The sequence below is a fragment of the Peromyscus maniculatus genome, chromosome 6 (genome assembly GCF_049852395.1).
Source record: "Peromyscus maniculatus bairdii isolate BWxNUB_F1_BW_parent chromosome 6, HU_Pman_BW_mat_3.1, whole genome shotgun sequence".
Classification (NCBI taxonomy): domain Eukaryota; kingdom Metazoa; phylum Chordata; class Mammalia; order Rodentia; family Cricetidae; genus Peromyscus; species Peromyscus maniculatus.
Window position 1 is genome coordinate 59,746,417 of NC_134857.1, and position 22,736 is coordinate 59,769,152.

The 22,736-nt window shown below is 46.4% G+C and overlaps 1 protein-coding gene and 1 pseudogene across 3 annotated transcripts in view; both read right to left on the reverse strand.

Moving 5' to 3' along the window:
• Positions 1-1,346, reverse strand: part of Rapgef2 (Rap guanine nucleotide exchange factor 2) — a 240,177-nt gene extending 238,831 nt beyond the window's left edge. For all 3 annotated transcript variants that reach the window (XM_006981088.4, XM_015999584.3, XM_015999583.3), the window contains exon 1: positions 1,009-1,346. In XM_006981088.4, the coding sequence (XP_006981150.1) occupies positions 1,009-1,077 (69 nt within the window). In that variant the 5' untranslated portion in view covers positions 1,078-1,346. The remainder of the gene's footprint in view (positions 1-1,008) is intronic.
• Positions 1,347-11,902: 10,556 nt separating this feature from the next.
• On the reverse strand, positions 11,903-13,155 carry LOC121830550 (10 kDa heat shock protein, mitochondrial pseudogene; annotated as a pseudogene).
• Between the last annotated feature and the right edge of the window lie 9,581 nt (positions 13,156-22,736).

Consider the following 22,736-nt stretch of genomic DNA (forward strand, 5'->3'; position numbering starts at 1 on the left):
GCCCATTAAATAATCATCATCAGAGACAGGCAGAATCTGGGTTTGGACAGATGGTATCCAACACCTCACAAGCAAAGCAACTTTTCTCAAGTATTAGATCCTCTCTGTATCTGCTGCTGGTCCCAAGGATCTGTAGACCTTATCTGCCTACAGGATTGGCAAGCAGGATCCCCTGTAGTCACCACCCCAACATTTAGAGATATACGTCATTATCCAGTAAGCAAAAGAAATCGAACCACATTTTTATAACACTCCTCCCTCGCTAATCCAACCTAAGAAAATCAAATCCAGGCCACCAGCAATCCCTTCATTTAAAAATAAAAGAAACCTGAGGATAAACAAACATATAAAGGTTAACCACTTATCTAATTCTGACAAGGTTGTGCAAACCCAAAGAATCTGCCCTGAGAGGAAAAGGGAATTGAATACGCCTGTTCTGCAGTTATGTCTACAACTGGAATTGAAAGCGCTAGCCTAGGTGTCAACTTTTTCCCTTTGCAACATCCCTCTTTCAAGAAAGTAAAGTGGTAAATAAAGACAGGCGCCTCAGTGTTCTACTTTGTAAGGCCCACATCGATCAGTTGTTTGCACAACAGTTCCTTCTTACAGCTCATGAGACACCCCTGAACTCTAAAGATGGGACAGATGCAAGGGCAAGTGAGTGAGCCTGCGGTCAGGGTGACAACAGTACCTGGTCGAGGAGGTGAGACCTGACCCCCAAGATTCAGAGCCCCGGGGGGAGTCGGGCCGGAGAGAGACAAGCCCTGTAGACAGCACCTAGTCCCGCAAACCCACGGGCAAGGTCAGCCACAGGGAGCGCAGCGTAAAGGGCAGCAAAGGAGAGAGCAACAATCGCAGAACGGTCTGAAAAGAATGCCCTTGGAAGTTGGGGCAGGGGAAGTCCTGGATGGGGGAAATGGACTGCTTTCCCAGCACCCGGAGTGCCGGGGCACTGAAAGGGCGCAGTCTGCAGACATCCACCTCCCGGCGGCTAGCGGCGCGTCTCACCTGGGGGGTCCTCTCGGCGGGGTTCTTCATCACCGCTTGGCGGAAGCTATTATCCACGTAGGACGCCATCTCCCCCTGCGGGGCGCACCGGGACCGCTCCACACACTCGCCGGCCTCCCGGCCCAGCGCCACTGCCCGAGGTAAACCAGCCCAGGCGCGGGGCCGGGGCGCAGACAGCACGACGATCCGTGCAGCCCGGAGCTGCTCTCCTCCTCGAGGCCCGCTGTCCGTGCACCGGGATTCGGCGACTGGCCGGCTGCGCTGGGGAACCGTCGCCGTTCGCGCTGGCCCCGGCGGGCCGAGTTATTTTTAGGGAGGTGCAAGCTACGGCGGGCGGGGCCTCTCCGGCGGGGCCCTAGCTCTCCGCGCTCCGGCCGCGCTCGCTCTGACGCGTCCCGGGTCTCGCGCGCCGGGCGGTCGGGAGGGAGGGCCGCGCGCTGAGCTTGCTGAGCCCGGCTCAGGTCTGGGCGCCACCGAGCCCGCTGGCCTCGGGCGCCGTGGCCGCGCCGCGCCTCCGTCTACTGTCGGCCGCGCCTCCCGACTGCTGCTGCATCCCCGCGGGCCGCGCAGCTCCGGCCGCCCGCCCCCATCGGCGCCCGAGCGCGGCTGCTCCCCGCGCGGCCCCCGCGCTCTTGGCAACTTTGTGAGTCGTCCGTGCAGCGGGCGGGCACGGCGGCCCGGGCGCGGGTTCCCGGCGGGCGCGAGGCCGAGAGCGGAGCGCGCAGCCCCGCCGAGCGTCTGCCCAGCCGCGACCGCCTCCTCTTCCCCGCCTCTTCCTTCTCCTGCGCCTCCGCGGCCGCCCGAGCCGCTCTTCAGGGAGGAAGCGGCCTCCGGGGCTTGTTGCTTTGTGCTGCAACCATGGTGAGGAGTGAGTGACGGGCCGGAGGCCAGTCGGAGGCCGCCGCATCATCGGGGGCGGAGCGCCCCGTGGCGCCGGCCCGCCCCCCTCGCTGGCCTGGCGGGGCCGCGCCCTCGCGGCGAGCCGCGCTCTGCCGGGACCAGGTGCGACGGGCGCCGGGGCGATCGAGGCTGCTGCGACCGCCGATCCCGTAGCTGAGCGGCCGCACCTCGCCGCTCTGGCCTGGAACCCGCAGCCCTGGTCCCGCCGCACCCTGCCACCCTCTGCGCGGCCCCTCGCCTGCCCCGCCCGGAGCTAGAAACTGACCCCACCCGGGAGAGGTCCCCGTGGCGACTCCGCTGCAGTGGCGGGTCTTCCGAAGCCTAAAACTGACTGGGGTTTTTGCTTCGGTGGCGATAAACCCTCCTTGGATTCTGTTTATTTGTTATGACTGCAAGGACAGTGTTGCACTCCCGCCTTCAGCGCTCACTGACACCTAAGCCCTGAAATGACCCCTGCGTTAGGCAGATGGGAATGCGACTTTCCTACCCCAGACCTGGTACCACCTCGCTCAGACAAGCACCAGGTTGGCCCGTCGTGGGCGAGATGCCACGACGGCAAGTTCTCTGACATAATCAGGAACCTCTATTACTAGAGTGGACTTTGCCTTCCACTGGGCAGAGCACCTTCTCAGGACCGCGAGTTTCCAATCCGGACTTGCCCTGTACAAAGCCCATATTAGTGTGTTAAGATGTCCCTGCTCTTACAGTTTCATCCCTCCCCGACCAGGCCTGAGGTGTGCAGCGTCAGCCTCAAAGCAGATTGCTGTGTTTTGAAATGTGCATGGAGACTACAGACTACTGTTATTTTTACTTGGGAGCTACCGCATTGAACTTTTTCCTTTTTTTTCTTTTTTTTTTTTTTTTTAATTTCAAGCATGCCTTTTCAACACCCAGTTTATTGTAACCAACTGGAACAGGCTGTCAGCTTATACTGGGGGACCCTTAAGTCACCTACACGGCCCTAAACAAGTTGCATAGCTTCTAAGAGAAAGGACCTGTCCAACCTTTGAAACTTAGAAAACAGAGTCTAAGTTGCAAAGTGTATCTAACAGATCCTTTTGTATTGCTTTTGCTGCAATTGCTTGCTACTTTTATCTGTAGAAGTAGAGCATCCACAAGCATTCTCCAGCCTAGACGCCGCTTCAAAAGCAAGGAAACAGATTTCAAACCCAATGAGGTCTGAAAAAATATGCCCTACATCCCCACCTCGACTCTAGTCGCCATTTCAGAGCGTGCGGGTGCAAATCTGGTTCCCTTTTTCTTTCACCAAACATTCCCCATTCGTAGTCTTCGCCACCCCAATTAATAACACACTACTATCACCATCCAGGTGGGGGGCGGCCGCACCCTAGTATCTCCTTAATTTCTCTCTCCTCTGTGGAACAAAGTTCAGTTAAACCTGCTAGCTCAAAGTGCTAAGTGATGTATAGTCTAATCTCGACCACCTCTCCTGCCCCGATCCTGGTCCAAGGCGGTATTATCCTCAGACTGCACTTTGCAATAGTCCCGTCCCTTGTACCCATTTTTTTCTGGCAACAGCCCATTTTCAACACAGCAGCCAGAGGGATTCTACTCACACCACTTGAGTCACTGCTTAGCTTCCATGACATTCACCCCCAAAGCCCAAGTCTCTGGGGGCCTGAGTGACCCCTGGACCTAGTCCCCTGTCCTGACTTCCCTCTGATCTTATCAGATATCTGCTATGTTCCCTGCTCGTTTCCTTGGGCACTATCTTCCATGCTGTTTCCAGAGAACTTAGCAAACCCTGGTGTCCTGGCCTTCCGTCCGCTGTCCTTCTACTGCTGCGTCCTCTCTGCCCTTCCCCATTCCACCCACGCCACCAAAGAAAAAGAAAACCCGGAACAGTTGGAATGCTGTATCTCGCCTCCTTTATTCTCCTCTCAAATATCATTTTCCCCATCGGTGGATGGCCTCTCTTCCTGCCTTAATTTACCACCTCACAACCTACATATTAGATTTTATTTATTTTATTTTTTGATTCCCTCCACTGTAATGTCAGCGGCAAAAGTCACTGTTTTTATTTGTTTTGTTAACTGCTATATCCTTACTATACCAACTAGTATTATTGGATGGATACATGAATTAGTAACTCAAGCACCTTATATTTATATGACATTTATATATATATATATATAATATATTACATATATACAACTGTATGTATATTATCTCATCTGTATGGTGGGAAGTGGAGGCTGTAAGTGGAAACAAGGCCCCTGAGACTGTTTTCTGTTCTACAAAAAGAAAGCATTTACATATCCCGAAGATCTACAAGTATCAAGCACAACACATGCAAAGTGTCTTGCACAGTGTTGGAGCCATAGTATGAACTCAACCGACAGTTGTTATTTTTAAGATCACTCTCATCATCCCCACCCTTTGAGGTTCATGGACAGTTATTATCCTCCTGTTTACAGATGGGGGAACTGGGCAGTAAAATGGGCTGTGTGATTTGCCCTCGTTCCTAGCCTGCCTTTAGCTCTGGAGCGATCTGGAGCAAGCTAAGGACGGGATACTCCTCCACCCTGCTGTAAATACTGAAAGCTCCCGCTGAACCAGGTAGTCGTGGTGTAGGGAGTCCTGACTGCTGCTGGCCAGCACATCTGCCTCTGCTACATCTCATCCCTCACAGAGACTCCCTTGTTGGAGACCAGCCAAGGTTAAACAACACCACACCCCTCACAAAAGTCACCCATGGCCTCTCCCCAGGACTCTTTGTCGTTATGATGGGTAAGGCCAGAAAGTAGGGAAGCAGGAAGGTCTGGAGTTGTGGACTTCAGAGCTGGTGGAATTTCTTGTCTTTTGGGGAAGGATGGGATTTACAGATGGACCTGCGAATGGGTTATGGGTAGGAACATCCTCAGCCATATCTCAGCCAGAAAATTGTGAATTCCAGCTTCAAAGCCCTTTCCTCTCCTCTCCCATCTCCTCCCTCCCTCCATCCTCCCCCCTCCCCTCCCCTCTTTGTGTTCCACTGTGATACTGAACTGTACCAATGACCTTAGGTAAGGGCTAATTGTATGCCTTGTGCACCAACAAAATGACTAACTCGGGTTCAACTTGTAAGCTATCATTTAACATCAATTAAAGCTCATATCCTCACTACTTATAATCTACTTATCTACATATGTCAACAAAGCTATCACCACTCAGAATCCAGGACACCGGCCACTTGCCATGCAATGCTCTTTTTAACATTTGAGCATCAATGTTGTCCTGCCTGTAACTAGACCAAATCAAGCACAGGTCTGACAAGGTGCCAGCTAGTGCTTCTACACCAAACAGCCCCTAATCAAAGCAAGTCATCTCTTATGCTGCCTCAGAACGGCAAGTGTCAAAATGAGGGGCTTTCTGTCCTGTGTTCGTTCATCCATCTAGAAAATGTGACGATAGGTCCAGAGATATAGTTCAAGATGTGGCCTTAAGATAATTTCTCCTTATAGCTTTAAAGGCCCTTTTTCTAATACACCCCTGACCACGTTGTATAGGTTAAATGTTCTGAGTCCTTTTGTTTTTTGTTTTTTTAAACTCCTATGAGTCTGGCTACATACAACAGGGAGAGAGTCATGAAAACTTACTCAGTACCTAGTGTTCAGTCCAATATTTATCGCCTATTTGCTGCAGGCGGGGTACTGTCTCATTCCTTCAAATAGACAGACAGATGAGTGGGTGCGTGTGTCATATGCCAGGCACTATTTTAAATAACTTGCTTTTCCATGGAGGAGGTGAGAGTGATGGAAAGCTCCAGAAAGCTGCACTGCTCTGCTGAAATCGAGACTCCTCTGCCGTCCACCTTTCCCAGCTGTACAACCCTCGAAAGGCCAGGTTTCTACCCAAGAGCTTGCCGTTCCTCGAACTTTCTCCTTCCTCGGAAACATGCATTTTTCCAGTTCCTTTCTATCCAGTGCGTAAGCGTCTCAGGAGAGCTGAAGCTAATTTAGACCCTGAGTCATTCTCAGTCAGTGAGCTCTACCAGCAAACACTGAAGTCCCTTGCAAACAGCATCCCAGGGAGTCTCCATAGGGAGTGCAGTGACAGACAGACGGGGAAGTAAGGCTGGTCTCAGGCCAGAGGCCTTTAAACAGGCAGACACAGTGTATCAAAGCACAATTCCTAACCAGAATCCTGGATTTGATTTTAGAGGTGTCATCAATTCAGAGATGAGGGTGACTGTCACGCAGATCAGAACGTGTCATATAGACACCATTTCCCCCCATGTGACTCGTTGTTTTATCCTGGTTCTACCTGCACATAAAATTAATTAAAAATATAAATCAAACAATATACAAACTAGCAAAACTGCTCTGCTCAGTCACAGTGTGAAATCCCTCACACGGACACCACCACTTTCCTTCCTAGCTTTCTTTGTATTTGAAATATTGGGGCACTGAGAAGGAAAGGCACTCTTGATCTTCTCTACCGCAGAAGGGTTGGGGCTAACATTACTGGAGGAGAAAACACAGTTACACTGCTGACCACCAGCAATGCCTTCTATTGTTGACTGTGTGTTTAGCATCAATTTTTATAAGTTGCCTGTTGGAATTGCGGTTCCCAATCAGTCTGCTGGGCCTGGGACATGGCTTATTTGGTGGTGTTTACTTAATACACATGGAGTTGGGGGTTTGATCCTTGAGACAGCATAAACCGATTGGACACCATAGAGCATGACTGTAATCATGGGAGTCAGACACAGAGAGATCAGAAGTTCACCATTGTAGCTAGAGTTTTCCTGCCTGGCCCACAGTCAGGACAAACCTTTGTCACCTGCCAGTCCCACAGCCGCTCAGACCCAACCAAGTAAACACAGAGACTTATTTTGCTTACAAACTGTATGGCAATGGCAGGCTTCTTGCTAACTGTTCTTATATCTTAAATTAATCCATTTCCACAAATCTATTCCTTGCCACGTGGCTCGTGGCTTACCGGCACTTTACATCTTCCTCGTCCTGGCAGCGGCTCCAGGCAGTGACTCCTGCCTTCCTGTTCTTTTATTTCTCCTCTCTGTTAGTCCTGCCTATACTTCCTGCCTAGCCACGGCCAATCAGGTTTTATTTATTGACCAATCAGAGCAACACATTTGCCATACAGACCATCCCCCAGCACAGCCAAGTGCAGACCATCTCTGACACCTGCACTCAGGCCCGTGGTCCTAATCATCCTCTATGTGGACCTGCTGGGTAAAGCCATGAGGAACCCAAGAACAGGCTCCCACAGGACATACAGAACATCCCACAGCACACCGTGATCCTGGATTACATAATACATTTGACGCCAGCCTTGCCTCAAAAAATGGAAAGGAAGTTCCCATCCTGGACTCTACAGTGGAAGGAGAGAACTGACTCCCTAGATTAGTTCTCTGACTTTCCCCTGCTCTCCATATCATACTTAACATCTACACACACACACACACACACACACACACACACACACACACACACACACACACACGCACACACACACACACACACACACAGAGGCAGGCAGATCTCTATGAGTTCCAGGCCAGCCTGGTCTCTAAAGCAAGCTCCAGGACCGCCAGAACTGTTACACAGAGAAACATTGTCTCAAAAAAACAACAACAAAAGAAAAAACCAAGATGTACAAACTGAAGTCTTCTTAAGCCTAAAAATAAGTAAAATTGGGACAGTATTAAAACCCAACATGCATGCCACAGAACACTAAATCAAAGCAATGAGTGAGTACATTAAAAATGTATTACATTACTGATTTTTTTATTTATATTTTGTATGTAGAGGTTAGGGGACAATTTGCAAGAGGTGTTCTCTCCTTTTGCCACATAGGACTTAGGCTGAACTCACACCAGGCTCAGCAGTCAGTACCTTTACCCACCGAACCATCTTGACAGCTCTGTGAGTATATTTTTTTAAGTCCACAATAGAGAATGCAAATGTACAAATTAGTAATTCAAAAAGGAAAGATAACCCTTCCATTGACAGCATGCAAAGTCAGGAGCAATAATTCCACAATTAGGCAGTGGATAAGAGCATGTCTGGGCTTACAAGTCATGTGAAGGTGAGCAGACACAACTGAAATTGTGCAAACAGGGCAATGCAGGGCAAGGACCTGTACGAGTTCCAAAGAAGAAGATCAGCGCCATTTATTGCCCATGCTGGTCTTCAGATGGTGTTCAAGGGTAAATGCATAGCACAGCTGTCTACCAGCAGTGGTTCAAAATCCAAGTCATCTGAACAGCAGCAACCACAACAACAACAAAATGGCACTCTTGGCCAGCTGTGATTCTTCAACTGGCAATACTAATAATCATCCTGAAGCCATGCTTATTTAATATCTGTTAAATCCGGGACGAGCACTAGGCACCATATGTACATAAACAAAGACCGAGGGCCTGTGCGTTGAGCTTACAAATCCAAGTTAGGCAGAGGAAGTGAAGGGCAGACAGGGGCATGGGAAACAGCACCGAGGGCCTGCTAGAAAATGAGGCTGTTTTATTTGTCCTGCTATTTTAGTCTTAACTAACAGAAGATCCATTATATTGCAACACAAAAACTTAAGATCGTCGAAGGAGAACAGAACTCTGCCTTTTTGGAAATTAAAAGAGGAAATCTTCAACGTCACTAGATAAAAGGAGGAAAGCAGGAGCCAGAGGCCCAAAGGGGAAAAAAACTAAACAATGGGCAGATGTCTTAGCTTCCTTTCTGTTGCTGGGACAAAAATACTTGACAAGAGCCTCTCTAAGAGAAAAAGGGTTCAAATCCCAGGTTACAGTCTGTCACTGCAGGGGAGTCAAGGTGGGAACTTGAAGCAGCTTGTCACATCACAACTAAGGGCAGGGGGGAAATGAATGCATCCATGCTTAGTGCTCAGTCATCCCCTACACTTGGACAGTCCGGGTTCCAAACCCAAGAATGGTACCACACTCTTTCAAGCTAACTTCACAACAATTAAGGCAATCAAGACATCCCCCCCCCAATAGACCTGCCCACAGGCAGATCTGATTTACATAGTCCCTCTTTGTGACTCACTTCCCAGACAATTCTATATTGTGTCAAGTTGACGAGTAAAACTATCCCCCAGAACAGGAGACACTACAGCAACTAAGTAAAGACAACACCCTAGACTGGGATCAAAAGAAAACAGTTGCCCCAGCCCTTCAGAGGGAGACATGATGGGTACTGGCTCTCTTTGGGACTTTTCATATACTGGCATGGCAACTATCACATAAAATAAAGATGGTAAGTTGCTGGTGAGACATTTAAAGCAGAGTTCAGTTTCACCTGATGCTTGTCTCACCTAGAAGGAATGAGCCTGTGTCGTCACAGCCTTTCTACAAGAACCCAAAGACAATTAAACCAAATTACAGACCAATAAAAACTCATAGCACTCCACACCCAACCTGGCCACATGCCCACTGAAGGTTCTATTGGCTCAAAGGCAGTAGTGTTGAAGTGTCTGTCGTTACAGTTTTATCACGTTGCTACTGGAGGGCAAATCTGTACTATCGGTGGGGTTAACTCATCTTCCCGTGAGCATAGTCAAACACACGCTGATAAACTGGAGGTCTCTTGGACCGGGACACCATGCAGGTTTGAATGAAGAAGCCCATTATTATCTCTGTAACCCTGAGCCTTGGTTTCCAAACCTTTGCAAACGTGATTGACAGTATCTTTGTTGCTAGATTACTATGTGATGACTGGACCTGGGATTAACCACATCTCTTCCTTCTCCCCAAACAGGAGTTGCTTTAGTCATGGAGAATTAATGCAGCCCAATCCACCCAGCCCTGAAAGTTTCTAGGAAAGATTGTAGGCTAAAAATATTATCAGCCTAACTCATCAGCTTTACGGAACGTTGAATTTAGTGAACCAAAGCGTGTGCGTTCCTTTATTGTAAATGACTCAGTGTAAGTAATTTTCTGTTTGGATCGGTAGTTCCCAGCTTGGGTGATCCGGATTTGACAACGCTGAGTGCTCTCATAACGGGACGGAGCTGGCCATCTTCAGAAAGCCGAAGATGGTCCACAGGCCAGATGAGGAGCTCTTGTACCTGAGATCTGAAGGCATCTCTGCCTTTGTTGAAAGCACTAAAAACTAGGTTTGACTTCATGGAAAAGAGCAAAATACTGAGTGAAAAAATGAATGAAGCTCATTTCTTCAAAATGAAAGGACTCACATTACCCTTTTTCATGACTTTCTATAAAGCTACATTCATCAAAACAGTTTGATCTTGGCAAAAAAAAAAAAAAGTAGACAAAATAGAAAGGCCATAAAACTATGTTCAGTTCTCCTTTTGGTGAGAACTGCTGTCTTTCAAAGTTGGTCAAACTGACAAAGCCAGAGGGAAAGATGGAAGGCAGCAGATAAATGCTCTCTAGGCCGTTTAGAAAAGATAGGGGTGCTCCTTTGGCCACATACATGCAAACCTATGCATATACGATACCAAAGAAATCAAGACAATGGGTTCTGTTAAAAAAGAAATGCCCTATCATACCACAAGGACACTGGTTCATAGCAGCATTATTCGCCATAGCCAGAACCTGGGAACAACCTAGATGCCCCTCAACTGAAGAATGGATAAAGACAATGTGGTACATATACACAATGGAGTACTACTCAGCAGTCAAAAACAATGACATCACGAGGTTTGCAAGTAGAAAATATCATCCTGAGTGAAGTAACCCTGGCCCAGAAAGACAAACATGGTATGTACTCATTCATAAGTGAATAAGATGTAAAGGATGACCAGGCTACAAGCCACAGCCCTAGAGAAACTAGGTAACAAGGAGGACCCTAAGAGGGATGATGCATGGATCACCCTGGGAAAGGGAAATAGATGAGATCTCCTGGGTAAACTGGGGGTGGGGGGTAGGGTGTGGGGGGAGATTTGAGGGGAGAGGACGGGGGATGGGAACATGAGGGATAGAGATGATCTAGTTGGGGGAGGGAGGGACGGAGAGAGAGCAACAGAAGAGACATCTTGATAGAGGGGGCCATTATGGAGTTTAGGGAGAATCCTGGTGCCAGCAAAACTCCCAGGAATCCACAAGGATGACCCCAGCTAAGACTCTGAGCAATAGTGGAGAGAGTACTTGACCTGGCCTTCTCCTGTAATCAGATTGGTAACCACCCTAATTGTCATCATAGAACCTTAATCCATTAACTGACTTGATGGAAGCAGATGCAGAAACCCACAGCCAAGCACGGGCTTGAGCTCCGGGAGTCCAATTGAAGATAGGGAGGAGGGATTACATAAGCAAGGGGGAGTCATGATCACGACGGGGAAACTGAGAGACAGCTGGCCAGAGCTGGAGGACCAACAGCTCTAGACCGACAGCTAAGGAGGCTGCATGGGACCGACCTAGGCCCTCTGCGTATGGGAGACAGTTGTGTAGCTTGGTCTGTTTATGGGGCCTCTAGCTGTGGGACCAGGATCTTTCCCTGGTGCATGAGCTGGCTTTTGGAACCTGTTCCCTATGGTGGGATGCCTCGCTCAGCCTTGATGCAGAGGGGAGGAGCTTGGTCCTGCCTCGACTTGATATGGCGTGCTTTGTTGACTCCCATGGGAGGCCTTACCCGTCCTGAGGAGTGGATGGGGGACGGGGCAGAAAGGAGGTGGGGGGGGAGGGAAAGGGAGGAGAGGAGGGAGAGGAGACAGTGGTTGGTATGTAAAATAAATTTTAAAATTTTAATAAAAAAAATTAGGCAAAAGAAGAAAAAAGAGAGAGAGAGAGAAAGAATTTGACACCCAAATGTAAAATGGGTATGTTCAGATTTAAATATCACATTTTTCTTCTAAGTCTTCTTTCCAAATATTCCCAATCCAGGAGAGTGACACTGCCACCCACTCATTTACTCCAGCCAAAACTAGATGTCATCTGTGACTCATTTTCTCACTTTCAGTTCCTGAGTTCAATCAGTTACATTATGTTGATTCACGTGGCCGTCCTACCATTGACCTAGCTCAACCCTCTTTCCTGGAGTTTCACTTCCTGTATTCAGTCCACCCAGAGTAACACCTGAGAAGTATGATCGGAAGTATGAGAGGAAACCGTCGGTCTGGGTACCCTTTGTAAAACTGGTATGTTTTCAACGCACTTTAAAACATCATGGCTTGATGGGTTTTGTGTTTATCATCAAAGGATGTGGCTACAATTATCCTGTCCAAAGGAGACCCATAAATTGTTTAGAGAGCACAAATAAAAGGGAAGACCTCTTATTCCACCAGCTGCCCCTGGCCCAAATGCAGATGCCACCCCCGACTGGCCCTTGACCTTATCTCTGCCATGGTCAGTATCTGCTTTGGCATGTACAATCTAGTTTTCATCTCTCCTTCTACAGAGGCCTCTTTCTAAAAGGCAATTATGATTGTGTACGACTAAAGCCGAAGCCCTTCAGTGGCTTCCCAACACTAACACCAGTAAAAAAAAAAAAAAGAAAGAAAGAAAGAAAGAAAAGCCCAGCCCCTTTCCATAATATTCAAGAGACCTGTTTGCTGCAGGGGCCCGTATCTAGGTTTCTCTCCCAGCACTTCCCACCCACGTAATTTTCTACTCCAATTATTTCATATAATTGGGCCTCTGAGGATCTGCCAAGTTCTCTAATTCCTTAATGCCTTGCTGATGCACTTCCTGCCTCTGATTTTTCTCCTGGGTGCAAGACTCTCCTCATCGAAGGGGTCTCCTAAGAGGGTTTTCTATTTGTTTGGTTGGTTTTGGCCATTAGTCTAGATATCACCCGTTTATTATAAAGGGAGGCATGGAAAGTATTTACAGGATAAAACACTAGAACTTCAGCAGAATGGGAAGCTCCATGTGACACCACGATCTCAATCACATGCTTGCCAAGAATGGCTCCATCTCTAAATGAGAATGAATGTTTGTTGCCTAGAATTACTTTGGTGCCTCTACACTTTGGAAGAAAAACTTTGTCTCCATCTTTCACACTCACTGACTGAATCTCCACCTATTCCTTTAGAGGCCAATCCCACAGTACAACTGTTGCTTGCAATACTGCTCCTTGGGAGTTTTCTGGAAGCATAATGAATGCCACCTTTGGTTACAATGTTAGCTGTGCTCTTCTCGACTGGTTCTCCGTCGAACACCGAAAGCGACTTTCTGCATGCCTGTCCTGTCCTCGTGACTCTCGCTGCTGCAGCTTGGACTCTCCTCCCTCGCCACCGCTGCAAGGAGAGACCTCTCCCCCAGATCTTTTCGCACACAGCAGCTGCCTGTCTAGAGGCAAATTCCATACCTCCTGGGAGCCTCTGACCCACATGGTCGGGGAAGAAGGGTAGGTTGAGCCAGGGGTTTGCTATGTAGCCCAGGCTGGCTTTGAATTCCTATCCTGCTTCCCAAGTGCTGGGATTACAGGGTCATGAGCCACCATGCTAGAAAATAATTATTTTTAAAGTATTAGGGTATTCCAAAGGAAAGAAAGAAGCAAAAATAGGTGAAAGAGAAGAAGTAATAGAATGTAAGAGAAGAAAAACAATAAGCACACCAAAGGATACATTAAAAGATAATCAGGCCGGGCGGCGGTGGCGCACACCTTTGATCCCAGCACTCGGGAGGCAGAGCCAGGTGGATCTCTGTGAGTTCGAGGCCAGCCTGCACTACCAAGTGAGTTCCAGGAAAGACACAAAGCTACACAGAGAAACCCTATCTCGAAAAACCAAGGAAAAAAAAAAAGAAAGAAAAAAGAAAAGGTAATCAGAAGCCAAGCTGTGATGGCACAAGCCTTTAAACCCAGCACTGAGGGGACAGAGGCAGGTGGATCTCTGTGAGTCTGAGGCCAGCTTAGTCTACAGAACCAGTTCTAGGACAGCCAAGGCTACATAAAGAAACACCGTTCACTGGCTGGTTTTGTGTGTCAACTTGGCACAAGCTAGAGGCATCAGAGGAAGTTACCTCAGTTGAGGAAATGCCTCCATGAGATCCAGGTGTAAAGCATCTTCTCATTTCGTGATCAATGGGGGAGGGCCCAGCCCATGATGGGTGGTGACATCCCTCGGCTGCTGGTCCTGGGTTCTATAAGAAGGTGGGCTGAGCAAGCCATGGGAAGCAAGTCATCAAGCAGCACTCCTCCAGGGCCTCTGCATCAGCTCTCACATCTAGGGTCCTGCCCTGTTTGAATTCCTGTCCTGACTTCCTTCAGTGATGAACAGAAATGCTGAAGTATAAGCCTAATAAACCCTTTCCTCCCCAACTTGCTTTTTGGTTATGGTGTTTCATCGCAGCAATAGAAACCCTAAGATGTCCTATCTCAGAAACACACACACACACACACACACACACACACACACACACACACACACACAAAGTAATTAAAAGTTGTTGGACTTTGCCTTACACAGTAGTACTGTCTCAATGAGAATTAAGTGTGGAGTGTAGTACTTTAATTCTTTAAGTGTTTAAGATTCGTGAGCCAGCAGGTAATGCTGGCTGGCTGTGGCAAGAACCTGGAGAGAGCCAACTTGCCAGAGATAATCCATAAAAGTGGATGGGGTTGTTTGCTATCACTTGTGATTGGAGTCATGTTCTCTGTTTTGAGAACCATCATGGGAGAGAACTAGCAGCCAGAGCAGTATATAAAGTTAAGTGTACACTTTCCAAAAGGGACAGCCTCTGTCCTAATACAATGGGATGACTGATGGATTGTGTCTAGTCCACCCATGGTGACTGCATGCCATGTCACCCAATGTCGGGCCATGGTCTGGTTCTATGACTCAGGAAGTTTAAGACAGAATTCTTGTGATTGCTTGTCTCACATTATCAAAACTAAATGATTGTACTACATGCAACCCACTAACTTTTATGATTATACCTCTCCTCTAAATATGTTATACTTCCTTGTTTCATACAAGAGAATTCATTTTCATTTGTAGTCTGAAAGCATGCAGATAGGTAATAAATTCATAAAAACATAGTATTTCTGTGTTAGTCATGATTTCCATTAACCATGAAAACACCATGACTAAAAACAAGTTGGAAAGGAAAGAGTTTGTTTTGCTTCACTTCCTCATTATAGCCCATCAATGGATGAAGTCAGAACAGGAACTCAAACAGGGCAGGAACCTGGAGGCAGGAGCTGATGCAGAGGTCATGGAGGAGTACTACTTACTGGCTTGCTCCCCATGGCTTGTTCAATCTGCTTTCTTCTAGAACCCAGTGCTGGGATTAAAGGCGTGCACCACCACCGCCCAGCTTTCTTTCAGAGAGGTAGGACTACTGGGAGAGGAAGGGTAAGGTTTTTAGCTCTTAGCTCTGACCTCTTGGCTTTCTTCTTTGCATTGGTTCTGTGTATCTTATTGAATAAGACTGTTACTTCTTTTTTGGTTTTTCGAGACAGGGTTTCTCTGTGTAGCTTTGTGCCTTTCCTGGATCTCACTCTGTAGACCAGGCTGGCCTCGAACTCACAAAGATCCACCTGCCTCGGCCTCCCAAGTGCTGGGATTAAAGGCATGTGCCACCACCATCTGGCCAAGACGGTTACTTCTACAACCCAGGACCACCAGCCTAGGGATGGCACCACCCACAATGGGCTAGGCCCTCCCCATTCAATCACTAATTCAGAAAATGCCCTACAGGCTTGCCTACAGCCCCATCTTATGGAAGCAGTTTCTTAATTGAGGTTCCCTTCTCTCAGATGACTTTAGCCTGTGTCAAGTTGACATAAAACCATCCAACAAAATTGCAAAGGACCCGACACCTATGTTTTCAACAAAGCAGCTTTAAATGATTTCAACAATATTCTAAATCACACAATATTTGCTGCACCCCTTTGGATCTACGCAGTTAAACAGGGGAGTCCCCTGTGACTCCAGAAGCACCTTTAAAGTAATGGAAATTACAATGCACTCTGGAGAGAATTATGAGGATTTAATTAAAGTCAACTTGTCCTACTTTCCATAGTTCCTCCAGAACTGAGAAGGATGGTAAGTACAGCAAAATTGACATATTTTCCAAATATGACTGCTCTGCTGTGGTTTCAGAGTCTAATGAATATTGAGAAAAGACAATTTTTTATCTCCGAAATTACACGGTAATTTATACGTCGGTTACACAAGGGACTCGGCTGCATTGCCGAAATATGAAAGCAGTAGGCAGATTCTGCCAGAGAGGAATCAGCAGCATCTCATCCCCCAAGACGTGGCCTATCTGTAGTTTGACTTTGATGTTCACACAGAGGGTGTGTTAGTGATGATGACTGCTAAGCACACAATTTAAGGAGAAAATTACACCATTGTGACTCCGTCTCCCAAATGATTAATAAACATCAAAAGCTGCATTTAAATAGAAATCTAACTTAAAATACTAGGAGCCAAAAAAATTAGGCTCCAATTATGCTGTCAGGCAGTCAAACAAACTCCAGGAGAGTGAGGAAAGCCAAAAGTTTAACTTTATATGTAAGAAGCACTTCGCTTGTTGAATCAATTTTTTATCTTCTAATACATATGTATATATATAAAGCCAGGAAGCTCTCTGTAACTTTGTTCCCAATTATTGTCAGATTAATTACATCTTGAAAATGAAACTAGGCTGGGGATGGAGATGTAGCAAAGTTGAGAATGTGTTTATCTCGCATGCAGGAAGTCCAGGGTTAAATTCCCTGCATTGCTTACAGTGTATGATGATTCATAACTACATACCCACCATCTGGGAGGCAGAGACAGGAAAACCACAGGGTCAAGGTCATCCTCGATACTTGTGGAATTAGAGGCCAGTCTGGGATACAGGAGACCTTGTCTCATAATTTCAGAAAGAAAAAAAAAATGTAATTAAGTCATTTTCAAAGTTGTCCAGATTTATGGGCAGCTACTATGCCAGTACCTCAGCTCCTCACCAGCGACTTTGCTGACGGGCATACCTCTGCCCACTCCCACCCAGCCTTGAGTCCATCTTTGCTAAGCTCTGGTTTGGTCAAATCCTCATCCCCAGAGCTGGAGCCCAGAGTCAGAGAGAAGGAAGAGGATTCTTTGTCCTGCTCTACTCTTTCTCTGTGGCTCCCTCTCTTCGTGGAACCAGAAGCACAACGTGTAGAGAGTGCTCCTGTGGACCTGGTCCAAAAAGTGGCCGTTGCCTTCTATGAGACTGGATGAGAGAAGATGGAATGCCCAGCCTTTCTTGACTTCCCATACACCTCTGTACACTGACTATAAATAAGAGCTAACCGGAATACGGCTTACAGAAGTCCAAAAGTGGTAACAATTTAAACAGTCAACAACAAAAGCCCTAATTCAATAAATTATACTGCCAGTGTGGTGCGCGCCACTAATCCCAGCGTTTTGAGGCAGAGGCAGGCGGATCTCTGTGAGTTCAAGGCCAGCTTGGTTTACATAGTGAGTTCCAGGACAGTCGGAGGTACTTAGCGAGACCCTGTTTCCAAAACAACAAAATAAATAGATAAATAAATAATTCTGAAACAATGGAATACTATCAAAACTATCAAAATCACATTTTCAAGGTCATTTAATAATAACACTACCTGCTTAACCTTGTATTTAGTAAAAAGGTGTGTGCGGGGTCCAAACCTGAATTTACAGTGAGAAACATAATGAAGGAGTGTTACAGTGTTTGCCTAGCATTTGTGAGTGAGTGCTAGAGCTTAGCCCTGAGCTGTTAGAAACACAGAATGAGGTGGGAGGGAGGAAAGAAAGACGGAGGGCAAGGGAGGGGAGGAATGTGAGGGAGGGAAATAGGAGCAAGAGAGTAAAGGACATTTAACAGAGGGAAATATCCAAGTGTTAACAGTCAGTGGCCGCCTTTGCTTACCGATCTTTTTTGAAGTTTGTATGCACATATGTAACTGTGTGTGTGTGTGTGTGTGTGTGTGTGTGTGTGTGTGTGTTCATGTGTTCATGGCTGTTTGAACTGATGTTAAGGGAATCCTGCCTCAAAAGGCCCTGAGAACAGCTTTCAGATCTGTGGAGCTTTCTTGTCTTTTTTTAATCTGCTGGTTTTTTCCTACCCCAATCTCTAGTGGCTGTCAATCTGTATGTTAGGATAGCTTACTGCCCACTTGTGAGTTAGAGAGTCAGTTCAGTTTGTGTGCCTGACATTCCAGGCCTTGTGCCTCGTTTTGGATTGTATGTGTCTAGCCGTCAGAGGGAATTCTACTCAAGCTCTTCACATATCACGATATAATAACAAACAACTGATAGTTGCTACCTAGATAATTATGAGACATGGTGTCATGAACAAATGATTATTTTTGAGACCGTAGGTGGAATTTAAATGCTAGAGAAGGGCTATTTTTAAAACGGTGTCCTCCAAATCGTGTCTAAATGTCTAAAAACAAGAAGGATCAAAACCAAACCAATGAAAAAAAGTTTTTTTTAAAAAAAATGAATATTATTAGTAACAATTTTCATACCACCCATACAGGCAGAACTTAGCACACCCATCGAAAGAGAAACCCAAGTGAAGCAGCATTTCAAAACCCCTACTTAATTATATAATAGCTCATCTCTAGCTTGGTACAGCCATGAAAGTCCCACACCTCAAGCATGGCAGCAAGTACCTACTTTCCAGGTAGTGGGAGGTAGAGACAGGAGGATCAGGAGTTCTAGGTCAGCCTAGGCATGTATACAGGAGAGGGTCTGAAATCCAACTCCCATCACCCCCCACAAAGAAGGGATGAGGAGAAGGCTCAGTGGATACAGTGCTTGCTGTACAAGAACCACAGTTCGGATCCCTAGCACCCATATAAAGAGGGAGGTGTGGCAGCACATACCTGTAACCCCAGTGCTGGGCACATAGGGCTGGTCAGTAAGTCTAGCCAAAGGTTGAGTTCCAGGTATACTGAGAGACCATGTCTCAGCAAAATACAGTAGAGAATGATTAAAGAAAACACCAGACACCAACCTCTGACCTCCATATTTGCATTGCTCTGATGAAAAAAAATCCAAAGTCTCCTTGAAGAGCAAGTATCTAACTTTTTTTAAAAAAAAAAGTTTGCTTGTGATATGCATGTTTCTGGCGTGTGGACATGCATATCATGTGCATGTGCACATGTGCACACATGGATGTGGAGTCCAGAGGTTGCCACTGGGTGTCTAGCCCAGTCACTCCACATTATATACTGAGGCATAGCCTCTCACTTATACCCAGAGCTCACTCACTTGGCCTTACTCTGCGATTTCCTCTTTCCATCCCCCAATACATCCTGGGCTTGGAGGTCTCATGAATTCACTCCACCAAAGCAACAAGTGCTGACCAGCTTAAAGATGTATTTCTCCGAAGAACCTTCGCTTGTTCCAGAGACCGAGTCCTGAAGCACCCAGGATTTTTTCACTTGAGGTGCCGTGCCTTTGGGGCATCCATCCAAAGCTGCTAGGAATGCCTCGGGATCACACTGGTGTAAATCCATGCCATCTCTTCTCATTCCGGATTCCTACTGGCTGCTCATGAGTTCATTTATTCTGTGGATATTTATTGGAGACCCACCACAAGGCTAGGCATGGCTCTCAGATTTCAGCCTTTCCTCCTGCTCTGGACTCCACAGGAATTGTGAAATAAACCATGGAATAAGTGGAAAACTTCGCTTAAGAGAAACGGTTCATACTTTGATTCATTCTAGGTCTTTTCTCCCTCCTGACTTCTGTTTAATTTTTAAATCCAAAGCAAGAATAAAAAGCAAAGGCAGTTTGACTTGCAAAATATCTGTCTTACCACAACCTCTACTTTCTTCCATATTTACAGTGGGTTTTGGGGGGACACCTTGATTTGTTTTCTTTGTTATTCATGGATGGAGTTGAGACTCCTTGTCACACACACACCCCTGGAAAAGGAAGGAATGAACATCTGCTTGCTCCCACAGAAGGCAAGCTCTTATGTCCACATTCAGCCTTTATCTGACAGGAGATGACTATGTTACACTCTGAGAAGTCACTTTGGTTTCATTTTGTTCTGCTTTGTCATATTCGTCCCCACACTATCATTCAAGACATTCTTCCTAGGTAATTTGAGGTCTAGTCATCTTATGCTTGAACATAAAGGCTTCAGTGAATTTAGTAGACGCTGGTTGTCTGGACTATCCATAATAAGGTCTCTAATGGGAGGGGAAAGGTTGGTAATTTTCTAGGCTGGATGAATGTCAGTTGGTGTTTGCCTAGCATACACAAAACCTTGTTGGATTCTCAGCATGACATGAACTGAGTTTGAGGGCACAGGTCTGTAAATCGCAGTACTAAAGAGGTAGAAGCAGGACCAGAAGTTCAAGGTCATCCTCAGCTACATAGTGAGTTCCTTTAGCCTGGACCCCTTTAGAAGCCAGCAGGCAAGTGGGAAAATGTGGCAATCTAGCAAGCCTTGTACACATGCAGACAGACAGACAGAAACACACACACACACACACACACACACACACACACACACACACACACACTCAGTATGCTAGAAACAACTGTGTATGTGGAAGGGCTCTGCAGCAGAATATCCAAGGCCCTGAGTTTCATCCCCAGAACCACAAACATGAGTGTATGCACGAGCACACACACACAGAGAGAAAACAAAACTGTAACTGAATAGTCAACACATATGATCATATATGTAAACGTGTCAATGAAGTGATTGCCTGTCTTGTTCAATGATTTAATCATCAAGTCCTGCTTGAACAAAGGATTAAACAATAGAATTTGACTCATGCTTTTATACTTCCAGAAGCCATTCAGTATTTCATAGACAGTGCTCTGAGTTTCTACTTCTGAACAGCCATAGGCATTGGCTAATAATAACTAATGTGCTTCACTGCTGAGGGAAAACAAAAACCTGATGAGTGGATTTTTTTTTTTCATCTAAAGTCAAAGGTTGAGCTGGAGGTGTAGCTCAGGGGTAAGGACTTGTCTAGCATCTATGAAGCCCTGGGTTCCATCCCAACATTTGAAAGAAGAAAAAGAGAAGGAAGGGAGAGAAGAAGGGAGGAAAAGAATAAGTGAGGGAGGTAAGGAAGAAGAGAAGAAACAAAAAGAAATGAAAGAAAAAAGGGAAGTGATGTCTGACCTTAAATCCCAGCTACTCAGGAAGTCATGCTCCCTCTCCCCTCACAGAACATCCTCTACACTGTGGCTCAGCAGATAACTAGAAAGGATGGATGACATCTACGGGATCTCTATGACTGCCATGGCCAGAGAGAAACCGTTCGTGGGAGTCAGGAAGGTAGTTTCATTCAACACAACTAAGTATCCAGTATTGGTTTAAAAGTAGAGTCTGACCCAAGGAATTTGTTTGTTTGTTTGTTTGTTTATTTATTTATTTATTTATTTATTTATTTATTTATTTATTTATTTATTTATTGAGACAGAGTTTCTCTGTGTAGCTTTGCGCCTTTCCTGGAACTCACTTAGTAGCCCAGGCTGGCCTCGAACTCACAGAGACCCGCCTGCCTGAGTGCTGGGATTAAAGGCGTGCGCTGCCGCCGCTGCCGCCGCCGCCGCCGCCGCCGCCAGTACTGCCGCCGCCGCCGCCAGGCCCGAGGAGTTTATTTTAAGAATATGTGAGGAGAGCACAATTTGGTGAAAATTTTTCTGGTGATAAATAATTCAATACCATGTGCACGATAAAATTTGAGATGTGACTACATTGAAACTCTTTGTAAAGTACATGTGATATCTCCCTAAAGATGGGAGATTAACTACATGTGACACCTTCCATAAAGATAGGTTTTATAGACTAACAAGCTCACAATATGTGTCTGTGGGAGGATCCAGTGTGGCCTCACAGATAACGCAAAGGTCACCAGGCAATTAATCACTTCCCCTCGCGGTCTCCTGGGTGGAAAATAGATTATTTGTCTCTCCCTTTGAATAGACAACCCTGTGTGCTTAACATTCCTGGGTCCCCATGCTTATCTGTGAGCACAAGAACCTCTGTGCTTCTCACAACATCAAAGAGAGGGCCCCAAAACCACTGTGTCCAGGCCCCTATCCTAAGGTCCCAGACTCCGAACCTTCAGCACTGTGAGAAATGAACTTCTTTTCAAAAATGTCAAGCGTGTGGCATCCTGTTATAGCAAGAGAGCTGATGAAGACAATTGAATTCCAATTCAAATGACCTGGAGTTTCCATCAGAGGAGTTGGATCACCGAATCAAATAATGGCAAAACAGCAAGCTAATATTTATAATATTTAAATTCCAATTGTTTGGGGAAATTCAACAATGAAGTCAAAAACCACCCAGGAAAGGCCCTTAGCCACAGGCAGTGGGGGCTTTTTATGACCAGCAGTTCTAAATTCTCCACTGAAATTTGGCTTTTGGGGGGCACATTTTGTACATATTCCTAGCTGTAATTACCAGCTGGAGGAGATCAGTGGAGAAGGATCTTCCATCTCTTCTCTCCTTCCTCTTCCTCCTTTCCTTGCCTCTCTCTCCCCCTCCCCACTTTTGGTTGTGTGTGTGTGTGTGTGTGTGTGTGTGTGTGTGTGTGTGTGTGTGGGTTTAGATGCTGTTTGATCATGTTACTATGTTAAGCTCCAAACTCCAGGGCTCAAAGCAATATTCTTCCTTAAACGTCCTCAGTTCCAGCACTACAGACTCAGGCCACCATACCCAGCTCTCTCTTTGGAGGGAGGAGTGGCCTTTTGAGGCAGGTCATACAGCCCAGGCGAACTTTGAATCAACTATGGAGCCAAGGATGACAGTGAACTCCTGATCCTCCTGCCTCCAAACCCCGAGTCACAGGCATGCACCACCACACCTTGCTTCTTTTCACTTTTGAAGTAAAAAGCATAATTCAATATCAATGATTAATGGTGGGAGTCTGATTTTACTACTCACTGTGGAATTTTACTTCATTTTTAGCAGCCCTGGAATAAGTGTAAGTGGAATAGGAGTA